This window comes from Aythya fuligula, chromosome 10, assembly GCF_009819795.1.
Source record: "Aythya fuligula isolate bAytFul2 chromosome 10, bAytFul2.pri, whole genome shotgun sequence".
Taxonomy (NCBI): Eukaryota; Metazoa; Chordata; class Aves; order Anseriformes; family Anatidae; genus Aythya; species Aythya fuligula.
Window position 1 is genome coordinate 9,102,711 of NC_045568.1, and position 15,610 is coordinate 9,118,320.

Here is a 15,610-nt window from a genome sequence, read left to right on the forward strand (position 1 = left end):
CTAAACTTCTCATTAGCATTTTGTGATGTGACAGATGCACTCCACGGTATCTATCAGAAAGAAAGCCTAGGCTGGAGTGGAGTTATCAGCGTTTGGAGCTGTTACCTGGCACCAGAGCATCTAAAACCCCAACTCTTTCATGGCAGTTGAGGTTGCACAAGCCTGTATTTCTGATCCTTGTCTCGTTCCAGGACACTACGCACTGCACTTTGATGCCTTCCATCACCAGCTCAGTGATGCTCCTCCGGCACTGCCTGCACGAACACTGCGCAAGGTAAAAAAAAATAAATAAAAAAGTTGCAGGAGAGAAGAGAGTAATGCAGAAGTGCATTACAAAGGCAGTACACATACAAACCATTAATAATTGATGTTTTGAATACAAATGGAACTGCATTGTTGTTCACATCGCTGTCCAAAGCTGAAACGTGCAACAAGCTGCAGTGTTGCCTCCCTCATCAATTTTAACATGATTTTTGTTTTTCTCTAAACAGTCCCCTCTTCATCCTATCCCTGCATCACCCACCAGTCCGCAGTCTGGTCTAGATGGAAGCAACTCCACTTTATCCGGCAGTGCCAGCAGTGGTGTCTCTTCCTTGAGCGAGAGTAATTTTGGACATTCTTCTGAACCACCTCCTCGCACAGACACCATGGATTCTGTCCCCAGCCAGGCCTGGAACACTGACGAAGACCTAGAGACACCCTACCTCCCTGTCAGGTACAGTCTCTCTGAGCCTGATGTCCTTGAGACGCTGAAATCCCAGCCATGCCGAAGCCACTCCGCTCCATCAGGAGTCATTCCTCAGGACACCATGGACCCTCCCGCTCTACCCCCCAAACCGTACCACTCCCGGCTGCCAAACATGGAGAACGAGGAGGGAATGATAATTGAAGATGATGACAAACACCGCCCATTGCATCGTAAAGTGTCCCAGCCAGTGAGCGGCGGGAAGGAAGAGCAGGCCAGGGTAGCATGGGAGCATGGCATCAGTGAGCAGTAGGGACAACTCCTGGTGAGCAGCTTGCATCATCAGTCCAGGTCTGAGCAGAAAGCAGAGGTGAGGACTCAGAACAGCAAGACGCCTTTCTACTGCCGCAGGTTTATGGCTGGAGCCCACACAAGCAATTGGGCCAGCATGGGAGGTTGCTGCTTACCTTTTTAATTTCTTTTTACACCTTTCCGTTATGTTTTTTAACTTTTGGTGCAGTGGATGGTTATTCCTTCTGCAGTTTCTTAACCGCACCACATGGCACACAAGCCATAGAGACCTGCAGAAGCTGAAGAATACAATTTTAAGCGGCAGGGGAAGAAGAAGGGGGAAATTGGGCAAGTTGATTTTGAAACTGCTTTCCTCCTAGTTCTGAGACCCACGTGAGTAGAAGCAGTTGCACTAGGGACATATTTTGTTGCTGTACAGAAGTGAAAGCTCATTGCTGAAATCAGGGATTTTATGAACTGTCAGTCTGGAAGGTGCATGAGCTGCAGGCAGTGGAAAAGATGGCAATTCTAAGAAGAAATTGGCTCTTTTGAGAGCAGGATTGTACATATCTGTGCAGTGATCTCCCTGCATTGGTTCATGGGTGCTGAGGCAATCTAACCAGTGCTGATGCGCTGATTTCCAAGATATCATTTCCAACAAACTCTGCCTCCTTTGTTTTTTATGTACTGTTTGATTTCTTAAATTTTGCTTTCACTGGCTAAACCAACCTGCTTTCTCATTGGAACCATATGCTATTCATCAGTGCTACAGGATGAGGGGAGGTTAGTAGCCATTGGAGCTGCGACTGATTGTAGGCCTTTCCCATGCCCGACTTCGGGCAGGCTGTTGACACCAGCATTTCTATTCTGGTTTAAAAACAAAAAAAAGTTTCTCATGCCACAGCTGGTTGGCGACTCACCAGTAAAGAAAAGGTGGCTTAAATGCATCACGTCCAACAATCCTTGCCTCAGGGCTGAACATCACCATTCTCACCACCTTCCATCACCCAGGAGCTGAGATTCATGAGATTCATTACCCAATACCATGCTGTCCTCAGTCCCTCGAAATCTCACCGCAGCTGGTGTGCAGCAGCTCCATCTCTCACAGCAGACAGAAAACACTAAGATGCAAGAAAAGCCCAGTGTTTAGTGTGCACCCTAGAGTCAGGAATCTTAAAGGCAACCTGTAAAGAAGAAACAGTTGTTTCCTCTTTTGCTTCTTTAGAAAGTATAAGAAGCTTAAGAGCTTCTCTCTTCTGGAAGGTTTCTTTTCTCCCCATGCAGTAAAACAGCTTTCCCCCTATGCCCTGCCTTCCCCAACCACCCCTTTTTTATTTATTTATTTATTGTCAGGCTCCAGAAAGGGATGAAGAATTCGGTGCAAGTGTAGTTTTTTGCAATTTTGGTGGAAAAAAAGAAAAAAACAAGAAATGGAACTATGCAGAGGTGGAGACAGTACAAGTCTGTGTATACAAAACAAGCCTTTTAATCAGTATTTTCTTAGTTCAGTACAAGACAAACCAAGAAAAAGTTCTGTGGTAACAGAGCCAAGATCTGTTCTTCAAAAAGAACTATAAGAAATCTTTTATTCCTATTTTCATATTTTTCAAGAAACTTTCAATCTAAAGAAAGCATCAAATATTTAATGTTTTTAGATAAGCAATGCTCCTTTCTGCTACTATGCACATTTTAGCCTTCCTTATAACCATTTCCACCTGCAGATTGCAAAGCACATTTCAGACGATGGTAAGTTACCACTGAAAAATCTGAAGCACATTCAAATAGAAGACTTACCTCCACCACATAAATTAGTGTCAGAAACAGGAATAGCGAATAGCATCAACTGTTATATCCAATTCCTGCCCTAGCCACTCAGTTTCTCATGCTACAAACAGCGTAAAGAAGCAAAAAAGGATCTAAGTCTTTTACAGGTCACCTTTAGCACTACCTCTAAATACAGTGACTGGGCAGAGTACGTTGCTTCTGAACTCCTAAAGATGGTCAGTATGAAATCTGGGCTCTGTCAGCTGTCATACGAAGGGGATTTTAAGAGGATGTATTTGTTTTCTTTCTCAAGCTCTAGCCCATGCAAAAGTAATAAATTATGGATTTGTTTCTTAAATGGCCTGTTTGGCCTGGAACAAAGTCTCTCGTGCTTCCTCTATTTTATTACTAACACAGGCTGCTTGTAATCCTTATGACCTTCACAGTTAAGAAGAGAATGATATTAAAACCTGACCTACAGTGGACATTTCATCTCTAGCAGAAACAAGTTTTCCAATGGTAGGACCACCCTAACTGGTAATGAACCAAGCTGGGTCTCTGGTATAGAACACAGGTGTGAAAAATCAACTCAATTATGTTTTCAGTGAAGGTAAGTCAAGGTAATTCCTTAGGAATTAGTGTAATATTTTCAGTGTGTTATCCTCCAATTTGACTGAGATTCTTCAAGAGAAATTTTTAAGAGGACCAAGTATTCAATTCCGTCTCCCCTACCCCTGTTTCTTGTTTTGTTTTGTTGTTTCTGGCGGGAGGGTTGAAAGTAGTAAAGGTACTGATTTACTGAATTTCCTCATTGGGAAAAATAAAAAAAAAAAAAAAACAGCAGGTCTTGAAAATAAAAATTTGCCAAAGCAAGAATGCAATTAACGTGGGACTAAGTCCCAGTCAGCTGGAAAGCCTGCCACCTGGAGCTCTAATAAATCTCTTACAATGTGTCACCTTGCTCTGATTAGAGAGACTACAACAGTAGTTGAGTCCGTTTGGGGTATCTGACATAATTACATATTTGTAAGGGTTTGAAGGTCAATCAGATGTTGTATACAAATACCTAAATTATGTCAGGTCCACACAAAAAAAGGACGGAATTACTGAATTTACTAAATATGAGCCTCTCTGAAGTTAAGTTTCTGTTACTGTTCTGATATCTACCACATACTCTGTCTCCCTTTTCAGTGCTTAACTTAAAGGGTGCAGAAGATAGACTGCTATTGAGATTTTTGTGAATGCTGGAACTAATAATTCATGGAACTAATACTTCTCTGGAGGGTGGGGTGGCTGATAGCATAGTACAACTCCAACAGCAAACTCAGGCCTGGAGCAGGTGGAAGCAACAGCAGTTGTTGCACTTGTCTAACAGGATTTGAAGATGCTTTGTATAAACCACAGTGACGGGATGTTTTGAACAGGACTCGTTCATGCTATACTTAACTCTGATTTAAATTGAATATGTACTTGCCTTCCTTGGGTTTTCTTTGCATAACAAAATAGCATGTGCATTCCTCAAAAAATTGGCGGAATTCTGCTGCAAATCTCTCCATCGTGAGTGTACCTGCTGGCCCCATCTGAAACAAAAATGAGAAGAAACTACAGTAACAGAAGAAAAGCAATTAGAAAAAAAAATTCTCTGAATCCCACCCTTTTTTTTTTTTTTTTTCCAGTGACTGGGTTGGTTTTCTTGCAACGTCCAAAACTAAGATCCTTTTCCGTCCTTTCCTTCATTTCCTTTTTAGCGTACTTACCATTTCTTAGGTAAGAGATACTTGCATATCCCTTCTGTGGGAGAGTCAGCCAAAACTGGGGAGGCTGGAGAGAGCAAGAGCCTTTGGGAAACAAATTATGTGATATTTGAAATTTCCTCTAATCATGCTTCTTTGTAAATAACCCCATTTGAATGCTGTGTATTTGTACAGGAAATTGAGCAAAAAATGTATAGATTGTGATGTCTGACTGGTATTCTGCCCTGTAAATGTGTTTTTAACCTCTGGCATTCTGTGCTTATTTAAAAAAGGCAAAAACCTCTAACCACTTCTCTTTTGTGTATCCATGTTTAAAATAAAAACAAAACAGTTATCTTATCTATAACGGAAATCAAATTTAAAAGGAAAAAATAATTTGTACAAGTGTCCTAAAGGTACTTCATTGTATATATTGTGATAGCATGTTTCCAGAACCAACAAATAAGTGGTGTGAATTTTAGATGTAAATATCTGCTGTTTGTTTTGGGTTTCTTTCCCTTACCCATTCACTCGACTGCTGTGATGTGGAATTAAAGATTAATACCTGATATTAAAATGGTACAGCTGTACATTCATTGCTGTCCTCCCGACAGGGTTACCCTCAGGCTTCTCTAGCTGGTCACAAGCCAGGCAGCTGTCAGAGAGGGGCAGCACCGCAACCCCCTGCAGCAGCCCAAGGCACCTCCTTGTCTGGTAGAGGCTTTAACAGAGTTTTGTGGGAGTACTTCCACATCCAGCTGAGTCGGTTCCTTGATAGGTACCTCTCTGCTTGAGTTGTGCACTGAGCGGCAGCCTAGTTCACATTTTTATGCAATAGCAAGATGTTTTGGCAGTGATTTTGTTTCTCAATTTTAAATGTTTAAATACCAATCATTTTAACAGAATGGATTTGAAAGAATAAGATGTAGAAACTAAAATTTATAGTCATTACTACATGAGAGTTAATCTCGGAGATGCCCATCTTCTTCCATTAGAACTAATAAATCAGGTCAGGGCCCAGGAGACAGAAACAATAACCCAGTTCTCCCATCCTGTCTTGACAATGAGAAAAAAAAAAAAAATAAAAAAAAAACTCATCCCAAAAGCCATTTAGCTTAGTAAAATATAATAAAAGTGTAATTTAAACTGGCCCTGGGGTGTACATAGACTGCCTTCCCACCTTCCCCCCACTTCTTCATTAACTATATACCCCATGAATCACATAAAAATATGAGGACAGTTGTACTTGAAAGTACACGTAACATGGCAAAAGCGTTCAGCCAACACCTGAAAAGTGTCTGCATAAAGCACTCTCTGAGAATATCTTCTTAGCCCAACTTACCAAGTCTGTTTTTGTTTTTGTTTTTGTTTTTTTTTAATTCAGCTAAAAAGTCTGCTGCTGGAGCGTAGGAAATGAGTATTTGGTACAAAAAGACAGCTGAAGCCCTTGGCTTTAAACAAGTTAAAAGAAATCTCATTTCCATTAAAGCCAAAAGAACAATTGTTTCAATGCAAGCCAAATACTTAATTTAAACTAAGCCACAACAGTTAGATTGAAATCTAAATACCCTCGCCAGGTACTTCGCCCTAGCTAAGTCAGAGCTTCAGCAGTTTCCATATGCGACCTGTGTAACACAGTATGAATTGTCTTGTGAAATTGATAAGTAAACCTCTAGAAAATACGATAACCTAGCCCATAAAGATTCAGCCACCTCTCTGGAAATATACCTCTATTCCTAGAGGAGAGGCTTTAAATAAACAAAGAAATAAAAGGTACCGCTCACTGAACTTCAGGCAGCTGAAGTTTACTGCTCAGCAGAAAGTTGTCATAAATCCCAGCTTCTTCACTGACACCGTGCCAACCATTAGGGGGTGCTCAGTCTGCGGTGCGACCATCCCTGCCTGCACCGTTGTACAGATCTGTGCAACAGCTCCGTCACCTGCAGAGAGTTCGACTGCTGTCTTCCACCTCTCACAACTGAAGCCTCCAACACAGCATAGTTTTGTGTAAATAGCAGGTTTCAGAGTATTCTCAACTCTTTTTTCCTATTCCTGGTTTTCGTGGAGCTGAAACGAGCAGGCACTGCACAACCTGTCTCCCACTAGCTGGCAGCTTAGCTGGTGCAGAGTCCCACGTGCACCAGGCAATGGACTCCCTTACGCTGATGCGGGAGCATCAGCAGCCCTGAGGCTCTCACCAACTCCTTCAAATTACCATTATCCTGCAGCCATTAATGTAAGCCCTGTGCTGTCCCACCACCACCTTTATCCACGCGACCTGCTTGCTCACCACTGTCCTCCTCTCACCCCCTGTGCTTACCTCAGGAACCACGGTATCGTTAGGTGAGCGTATGCTGAATTCTGTCTTCCTTGATCTGTCAGGAAAGCATCATAGTCTATACCAACAATTGCGTGGCTTCTTCTGCCACTCCTTTTTACTCTGATTAGAAACTAGCTTCCATGCTACCATATAGATTAAAAGTAAAGAACCATTTATGAATTCATAGACTTCATTCACGCATTTACCATTGGTATGGACGTACATGCACAGCTTTATTTAGTGTACATATTGGTAGTCATACTAGCCTTGAAGTCTGGGCAATCTTATTAACCCATTCCAGTGTGGCTAATGAGCCACCGGCATACAGCAAGCTCTTTGTTTTATTTTTCTGTTTATTTCTGTAGCTGCATTAGCATGTACTGTACTAGCAAATGCTTCACTGGACAGTGTTTGGAATGATATACATGTGTACAATTATATATATACATGTACACACATATATACGCATATACACAAATGATAGCCCAATTTCAAAAGGTCTACAGCTTTTCTCTTTACTATCATGAGAGAATTCATGTGCCTTTTCACAGGCTTCTCTATCCACCTGACACAAAGTAAAATCAAATTCACATTAATGTTTCCACTACATCTCCTACTCAAGTCAGTCAGGGCAGGTCCATGCTACATTTTCATCAAAATGTAACCTGGTTTCACCTCCACCCTTAGCAAACACCACATTTCATTGTCCCCTCAGCCTCACCATGAGCACACAGTGCTGTGCCCTTCATGTAACTGTAACCTCCTATCAAACTTCTATCTGAGAGCTGATCATAAACCAGATTCCCTGTTAGCCCTACCCTGCTCACACTCTCCATACTATTAGCCCACCAAAACCATACATTGCAGGCATGCTCAGCACAAAACCCTAAGGTTTGGAGATACGTGGTTCTGATTCTTTTCTTCCCTTCCCCAAGGCAAATATTTATTAATTAAATAGCAATTGTTTGGCTAGAAACAACCTCAATCCCAGCTTTGGTGGTTATCAATGTGAAAAACAAGTAAACCATGTAAATGCTGGGATCGACATCTGTATCTCCATAACAGTTCGCTCTGTAAGCACCATCCTTTTCCACATGCAAAATTGAAAGGGAACATTTTGTTTAGGTATTCTTCAAACTACCCTTCCTTCCCCTCACTCATATGTGACCAGATACCTCTGCCTAGCTTTCACCGTGAAACACCCAGGGCCTGCAGAACTTGGTCACACGCAGCACTGAATTCCTGGCAAACCAGGAACAGGTCGCTCCTCATCCCCACCCGCTGAGGTGAGCTGTCGCACCCACCAAGGCACCTGTTAGTGATTCGTAGAAGAACTCTACAGCTCAAAGCAAATGAGTTATAAAGTAGGCATTTCCTTTCTTCTGGCACCGGGCACATGCGGGATAGCTCCCAAAGGCATGCACACCCCAACGCAGCAACTTGCCTTGGTTATATGCAGTAAAGAGTTATGTGTGCATGGAGTTTCCCAAAACACCCATACATATGCATAACCTATCCCTGATTTGTATTAAAATTAGCTCCAAGAAGCCATTTCCATAAACTCCTCCCATCTGCGCCTGCGCAGTGCCTTCTGGTGGTGGTCATCAGGGGGTCACGGGGATGAAGGCCGATAACTCCTCTTCATCACCACCAGCTGACCCCTGCCTTTGTACAGACTCAGCAGCTCCTTGGCTCTTGACCCAACCACAGGGTCGGTCTCAGCTGGTTTTTGAGACAGGTTCCCATATTTGTCAGGAACCATCCTTTGTGAGGGGCCCCAAGACTCCTTGTTTTGGTTAAATTGCACAGAAATAAGCAAAGACTCTCAGCAACATCTATTTTTAATGCCATTCAGCCAGCCCCCAGCCTTCCATCCCAGGGTGCATTAGCTCAGGGCTACACGACGCTGCCTCCCATGACAAAATGGGGGTGCAGTTAAACGTCCAGCCCTGCGATACAGCAATTGAGGGGCGCACAGTGCTCCCTATAACTTCAGAAGGGTGCAAACGACAGATTCAATCTGTTGAGGGCAGTTCCTAGCACGTTGCGTGATGACTTTGAGAACAAGAAGCGATGACCCGGCCCTCAGCCAGCCCTCAGCCAGCCCTCAGCCAGCCCTCAGCCGGCCCCCGCCCGCTCCCGCCCCGCCTCGCCCCGCCGCGGGTGCGAGGCTCTGCCCCGCTACAAGATGGCGCCCGCAGCCAGGCGCGGCCAGGGCCCACGCGGGCGCCTTTCCCTTAACAAAAATGGCGGCCGAGGGAGGCGGAGGCACTCCCCGTCCCGCCGCCTCCCCCAATCGGCGCCCGCCAACTCTCCCGTGGAGGCCGCGGGCCGCCCAATGGGAGGAGGCGGCGTGGAAGCCGGGCGGGGAGCGGACCAATGGGGGCGGGCGGCGGGTGGAGCGGGGCCGCGGCGCGGGGGCGGCGGTGCCGGTGCCGGTGGTGCCGGGGCGGCGGGCGCGGAGCGCGGCGGGATGCGGGCGGCCCACGGGCTCTGCGCGGCGCTGGCCCTGCTCCTGCTGCCGGCCGGCGGCCGGGCCCTGCGCGACGGCGAGTGCGAGGGTGAGTGGGGAGGGGAGGGGCCGGGACAGCGGGGGGGCGGCCCCGGGGCCCCGCCCGGCCGGGCCGGGAGAGCCGGGAGCGGAGCGGAGCGAGCCGGGGGGGGGGGGGGGCGCAGAGCGAGGAGGCTCCCGTGAGGCGCCCAAAGCCCCGCCTGCAGCCCCGCCGCGCTCTCCGGAGGGTTTCGGCTCCACGCGGGCCGCCGGGTGCGTGTCCGTGGCTGCCGTGAGGTAAATGCTGCCGGGGGGGGGGCTGCAGGGAGTCGCTCCCCGAACGGCCCCGCTCGGAACCGCCCCCGGCGTTACCGTGACGGGAGCGGGGTCGGGCCGGGTCTGAGGGCGGGCGAGTCCCTGCGCTCACAGCGCTCCGAGCCCGTGCTGGGAGCCGGGCACAAGTTGGTGACACGCACCCGTCCCCAAATCACACGGGACACAGCACCAGGGGACGGGCTGAGCCCACTGCCAGCCCCGGGAAGCCCCGAGCCCTGCGAGCCGCTGAGCGGGTGCAGCCCGAGGCACCACGAAGCTCTCAGCCCCCCGCACCGACCCCGCCGTGTCCTGCGCTGCCTCTGCTCCTCCCCAGGCAGGGCTTGGGTCTGTCCTGGCAGCTGCCGATGCTCTTGTGGGAGTTTCGTTGTGTTTAACTCTGCCCTCTTTGAATTTGTTGGAAACTGATGCAGAAGCGTGTGTTTCTCCTCTCGTTTCCCACGCCAAGTGGGTACAATGGGTGGCGTTTTCTCTTGGAAATGTTTTGTTCCTCGTCCCAGGTAACTGAATGATCAGTGGTATCACGTTACTAGGGTTGTACACGCTGCAGGGGGATCATGTAGACGGTTGTTTTTCAGTCAGATATTCTGAAACTTGTAGTCTGACAAGCTGCTTTCCAAAGCAGCAAAAATAAGACACAAAATTAAGTTCATGTTTTTTCCCCAGGCACTGTCTTGTGTTGTGCCCCCCACAGCTGAATGCTGCTGCTCATTCAATCCAGTGTACAAAAGCCATGGGCACTGCCATGGTTTGCACCAGAAATATCAGGGCGTAGTGCTGGCTGACCTGTGCTGTGCCGGAACACCTATGAAGTCACTGATTGCTAACACAGCTTCTAAAAGTTCTGTTCTCCACATCCCTTACTCTCTTTCCCTACAAGCGCCTTCTGAAAGCTGCACTGCAGAGGCAGGTAACTCCATCCATCTTCCCTTCCAGTGTGCGTTACCTTCCTGGGAAGGTTCTACCAGAGCCTAAAGGACAACGGTGTTGAGTTCACACCTGCCAGTATTGAAAAGGAGCTCTTGAAATCCTGCAAAGAGGCAAAAGGCAAAGAGAACCGGCTGGTAAGTAGTAGTCAACAATAGTTGCCTCTGGAGGAAATAAACTGTAGAACACTTGGCAAATGAGAGGAAACCGGTGCTTCTTTGTTAGTGTGGTGTGCCCCTCCCAGGGGGGTGTTCTGCTTAGCTCTGTGGCTGCAATTGGTCTCCTCTGTTCTTTCTTCTTGTTGTAAGAGGAGACGAGGAGCATGACCACTTCACTTGAAATGTATATGTGTGTATCTGTCAACAGACATCTTACTGGCTGACCTTATTTCTCCTTGTTACTGAAGTGCTGGGGATTACAAAGCTTTCATTTGCTGTAGAACTTTCCTGTCAAACTGTATTTGGGGTGTAATATAAACTGTTAAAATACTTGCACTCTTCAGCTGTTTAGCTGAAAACTAAATAAAGGAAAACCAAACTGCCTTAAGTAAAAGCAGATGACAATCCCTGAACGAAGAGCCCCAAGAAAAAGGCCCTGAACTCTCCTACGAAGAGAACGGCAGAGGGACACCATGGGAAGTGCAGAGGGGAAATGCTTCAGAGCGTCTCTCTCCTCGAATGAAGACGACTTCGTTAACTCAACCCAAGTTTTTAAAAACTTGAGACACGAGACAACCAGCCTCGACAGCTGCGAAGCAGCGTGACGGGAGGTGCCCACTCAGTTCCCTTGGCTCAGAGATAGGCTTTTTTTTTTGCCCTTGTGTAGCAGTCACTGGGAAAGTCCTGTAACTGTAAGCATCTAGCTGCATAACTGTGCAAGGAGAGAAGATGGATAGAAACCCCTCCTCTTAGAAGCATTTTCCCATGCGTCTCCACCTCATTCTTCTCTTCCCTCTAGTGCTATTACGTTGGGGCCACGAGCGATGCAGCCACCAAAATCATTAACGAGGTGTCAAAGCCCATGAGTCACCACATCCCCGTGGAAAAGATCTGTGAGAAACTGAAGAAGAAAGACAGTCAGATCTGTGAACTGAAATACGGTGAGTCGCTGGTGTAGGGGAAGCTCCCTGTGCCTTTCTGGGGCACGGGGTCGTTTGGGGTGGCTCATCATGCTGACATTATGTGAGGCTTTGCAGCCGGGTGAGTTGCGAGGTGGCTCCCCGCAGTGCCCCAGGGAGCTTTGTGGAGGTGCTCAGCGGGGCCTGCTGGCCGCTCAACCCCTCCTGGCTGCTGGGGCAGCGGCAGCGCTTTGGGATGGGGCGCTTGGGGCAGAACAACAGGGGGGGAGCTGGGAGCTGGGAGCGGGGCCGCGGTGACGCCGCCGTGCTGTGCCCGCAGACCAGCAGATCGACCTGAGCACCGCCGACCTGCGCAAGCTGCGCGTCAAGGAGCTGCGGCGGATCCTGGACGAGTGGGGCGAGGCGTGCAAGGGCTGCGCCGAGAAGGGCGACTTCATCCGCCGCATCCACGAACTGATGCCCAAGTACGCGCCCCGCGCACACGGCGCCCGCGCCGACCTCTGAGGGGGCGGGGCCTGGGGGAGGGGGGCGGGGTTTTGGGGACGGGAGGGGCGGGGCCTGGCGGCGCGGGGCGGCGCGCGCTGTACGGGACGCTCATTAAAGTGCCGACGGTTTCCCGCCTGCCGTGTGACGTCATTGCGGGGCCCCGCCCCTTTCTCCTTTCATCCCTCCCTCCCTCCTGCGCGCGCGGCCGGGCGAAGGGGCGGGGGCGTTCCCGCGCGCGCGCCGCCGCCGCGGCTCCCGATTGGCCGCCCGCCGGCGGGGGCGTTCCCGCGCGCGCGGCGCCGTCGCGCTGCTGCGGCCGCCATGCGGCGGGGCGCGGGGTGATGACGCGGGGCCCGCGCGGCGCGGCGGCCGGAGCCGCCTTCGTTCCCTTTTGTCCAAGATGGCGGCGGCCGCCGGAGGCGTCTCCTGAGCCGCGGGGCCCGGCGCCATGAAGCGGGGCGGCGAGCGGGACTGCAGCCCGCCGGGGGCCGGGGGAGGCCGCGCCGCCGCCGCCAAGCGGCCCCGCGAGCGCGAGCGCGAGAGCAGCAGCCGGCGGGGCCCGCACCGCAGCTCGGGCGCCTCCCGCAGCAGCCGGGACAAGCCCACGCCCGGCGGCGGCGGCGGCGGCGGCGGCGCGGGGGGGGGGAGCAGCGGGGGAAGCGGCTCCGGCTCCGGCTCCGGCTCCCGCAGCCACCGCGGCGATGAACGCGCCGGGGGCGGCGGCGGCGGCGACTCCAACCACCGCCCGGCGGGGAGCGGCTCGGCCTCGGGCGCCCGCGGCGGCGGCGGCGGCGGCGGCAGCCAGGCCGCCCCCTCGGCCTCGGCGTCGTCGTCGTCGTCGTCGTCGTCGCGGGCGCTCGGCGTGCCCAAGGCCAAGGCGCTGCCGGGCGCCGTGGTGGCCCCGTCGCTGCTGCTGGCCGGGCCGCCGCCGGGCGCCGCGCCCTCGCTGCTGCTGGCGCCGCTGGGGGGCTCGGCCGGCCTGGCCGGGGAGCCGCCGGGCTCCTGCGAGTACAAGACGCTGCTGGTGAGCGGGCTGAGCGCGGCCCTGCCCGACCAGCTGCTGGAGGACGGGCTGTTCCGCCTCTTCCAGCGCTTCGCGGGGGGGGGCGCCGGGGACATCAGCGTCAAGCTGTCCCACACGCCCGAGCTCGGCCGCGTGGCCTACGTCAACTTCCGCCACCCCGGGGACGCCCGCGACGCCCGGCGGCACGCCCGGGCCCGGCAGCTGCTGCTCTACGACCGGCCGCTGAAGGTGGAGCCCGTGTACCTGCGCGGGGGCCGCAGGAGCCGCACGCCGCCCCCCGCGCCCTCTCCGGAGCCGCTGGGGTACCTGCCGCCCATCCACGGCGCCTACCAGTACAAGCAGCGCTCGCTGTCGCCCGTCACCAGCCCCCTGCTGCGGGAGCCGCGGCCGAGGCACGCGCACGCCGCGGCCGCCGCCTTCGCGCTGGAAGCCGCCGCCATCGGGCTCTCCCGGGAGCGGGAGAGGGCCCTGGATTACTACGGGCTGTACGACGAGCGCGGCCGGCCCTACAGTTACCCCATCGTGGCGGAGGAAGACCTGATGCCGGAGGACGACCAGAGAGCCACCCGCAACCTCTTCATCGGCAACCTGGACCACAACGTGTCGGAGGTGGAGCTGCGGCGCGCCTTCGAGAAGTACGGCATCATCGAAGAAGTGGTGATCAAGCGCCCGGCCAGGGGCCAGGGCGGGGCGTACGCTTTCCTCAAGTTCCAGAACTTAGACATGGCGCATCGGGCCAAGGTGGCGATGTCGGGCCGCGTTGTCGGCAGGAACCCTATCAAAATTGGCTACGGGAAAGCCAACCCGACGACCAGGCTGTGGGTGGGCGGCCTCGGCCCGAGTACCTCCTTGGCTGCCCTGGCGAGGGAGTTCGACCGCTTCGGCAGCATCAGGACTATTGACTATGTGAAGGGAGACAGCTTTGCCTACATCCAGTACGAAAGCTTGGATGCTGCCCAGGCCGCCTGCGCGCAGATGAGGGGCTTTCCTCTGGGTGGACCGGAGAGGAGACTTCGAGTGGATTTTGCCAAAGCAGAAGAGACGAGATACCCGCAGCAGTACCAGCCCGCGCCGCTCCCCGTGCACTACGAACTGCTCGCCGACGGGTACAGCAGGCACCGAAGCCTCGAGCAAGACTTGCGGGTGCGAGATAGGACTCCTCCACACCTCCTGTACTCAGACAGAGACAGGAGCTTTGCAGAGGCAGAGTGGGCCAGCCCTGCCAAAAACGCCGAGCGCAGAAACAACTTGGAAAGCTACAGCCGGTCGGTGCGCAGCCGGAGCGGGGAGCGCTGGGGCGGCGATGGCGATCGCACCGTGCCCAAACCGTGGGAAGAGAGGCGGAAACGCCGGAGCCTTTCCAGTGACCGCGGGAGGACTACTCACTCGCCTTACGAGGACAGAAGCAGGACAAAGGCCAGTGGGCCAGCTTTAGACCGCAGCCCAGAGAGGGCTCGCAAAGAGAATCACACTACAGAATCCGGAGCCGAGAAAGAGCCGAGCAACTCCCTCCAGAACAATCGCCACGCGACTGAGGAGAAGCCCCATCGTGAGGCACCCGATGCTCCGCAGCCTAAAAAAAGGGACAGCGAACGCAATCATCGAACTGGCGAATCGGAATCAAAAACTCACGAGGAGCCAAAATCAGAGACCAAAAAGTTAAAGAATTTATCGGAATACGCGCAGACACTGCAGCTTGCTTGGAACGGGCTTCTCGTGCTAAAAAACAGCTGCTTCCCCACCTCTATGCACATCCTGGAGGGAGACCTCGGCGTCATCAACGGACTCCTCAAAGACCACTCGTCCGGCGGGAAGTTAACGCAGCTAAAAATCGCTCAGAGACTTCGGCTCGACCAGCCCAAGCTGGATGAAGTCACTCGCCGCATCAAACAAGGCAGCCCCAATGGCTACGCCGTGCTCCTGGCCACCCAGTCCGCCCCGGGAGGCGCAGGGGCTGAGGGGACCTTCCCTGTTGTAGAGCCCGGCTTGCAGCGACGGCTTCTCAGGAATCTGGTCTCCTACTTGAAACAGAAGCAGGCTGCTGGGGTTATCAGCCTGCCCGTGGGAGGGGCGAAGGGCAGAGACAGCACAGGCATGCTTTACGCGTTCCCTCCTTGTGAATTCTCTCAGCAGTACCTCCAGTCAGCACTAAGGACATTGGGGAAGTTAGAAGAAGAACATATGGTGATAGTTATAGTCAAAGACACTGCCTAGCCCACACTGTCTTTTCCAATTCCATGTTTTCTTTGTGTGTCACACAGCCCCGTTGTTTTTAAGGCCGATCATTTTGGTGGAGGCTCAAAACACCTCGACCAAAGTGGTAAGATTTTTAGTTTCTAATTAATTTTAATACCATTTAAATAGAGCCCATTTTATTCGTTTTTAATATGTGACACTGTCCGCTGTTGTTCTGTATTTTTATTTTTTAACTGTATGAAAAGTTGTCAGTAAAGCCTTGTTCACTGATGGATTTCTAAA

At 51.8% G+C, this 15,610-nt stretch overlaps 3 protein-coding genes across 12 annotated transcripts in view; all 3 read left to right on the forward strand.

Annotated features, from left to right (window-relative positions):
- Nucleotides 1–4,332, forward strand: part of DOCK3 (dedicator of cytokinesis 3) — a 211,766-nt gene extending 207,434 nt beyond the window's left edge. For all 10 annotated transcript variants that reach the window (XM_032193974.1, XM_032193975.1, XM_032193976.1 and 7 more), the window contains 2 exons: nucleotides 192–274; nucleotides 492–4,332. In XM_032193974.1, the coding sequence (XP_032049865.1) occupies nucleotides 192–274; nucleotides 492–998 (590 nt within the window). In that variant the 3' untranslated portion in view covers nucleotides 999–4,332. The remainder of the gene's footprint in view (nucleotides 1–191; nucleotides 275–491) is intronic.
- A 4,920-nt stretch (nucleotides 4,333–9,252) lies between these two features.
- MANF (mesencephalic astrocyte derived neurotrophic factor) lies at nucleotides 9,253–12,136 on the forward strand. The gene is made up of 4 exons (XM_032194095.1): nucleotides 9,253–9,354; nucleotides 10,554–10,681; nucleotides 11,502–11,643; nucleotides 11,942–12,136. Exons 1-4 carry the CDS (start codon nucleotides 9,267–9,269, stop codon nucleotides 12,124–12,126), a joined length of 543 nt encoding a protein of 180 aa, XP_032049986.1. The 5' UTR covers nucleotides 9,253–9,266; the 3' UTR covers nucleotides 12,127–12,136.
- A 420-nt stretch (nucleotides 12,137–12,556) lies between these two features.
- RBM15B (RNA binding motif protein 15B) lies at nucleotides 12,557–15,610 on the forward strand. The gene has a single exon (XM_032194426.1). It carries the CDS (start codon nucleotides 12,557–12,559, stop codon nucleotides 15,344–15,346), a length of 2,790 nt encoding a protein of 929 aa, XP_032050317.1. The 3' UTR covers nucleotides 15,347–15,610.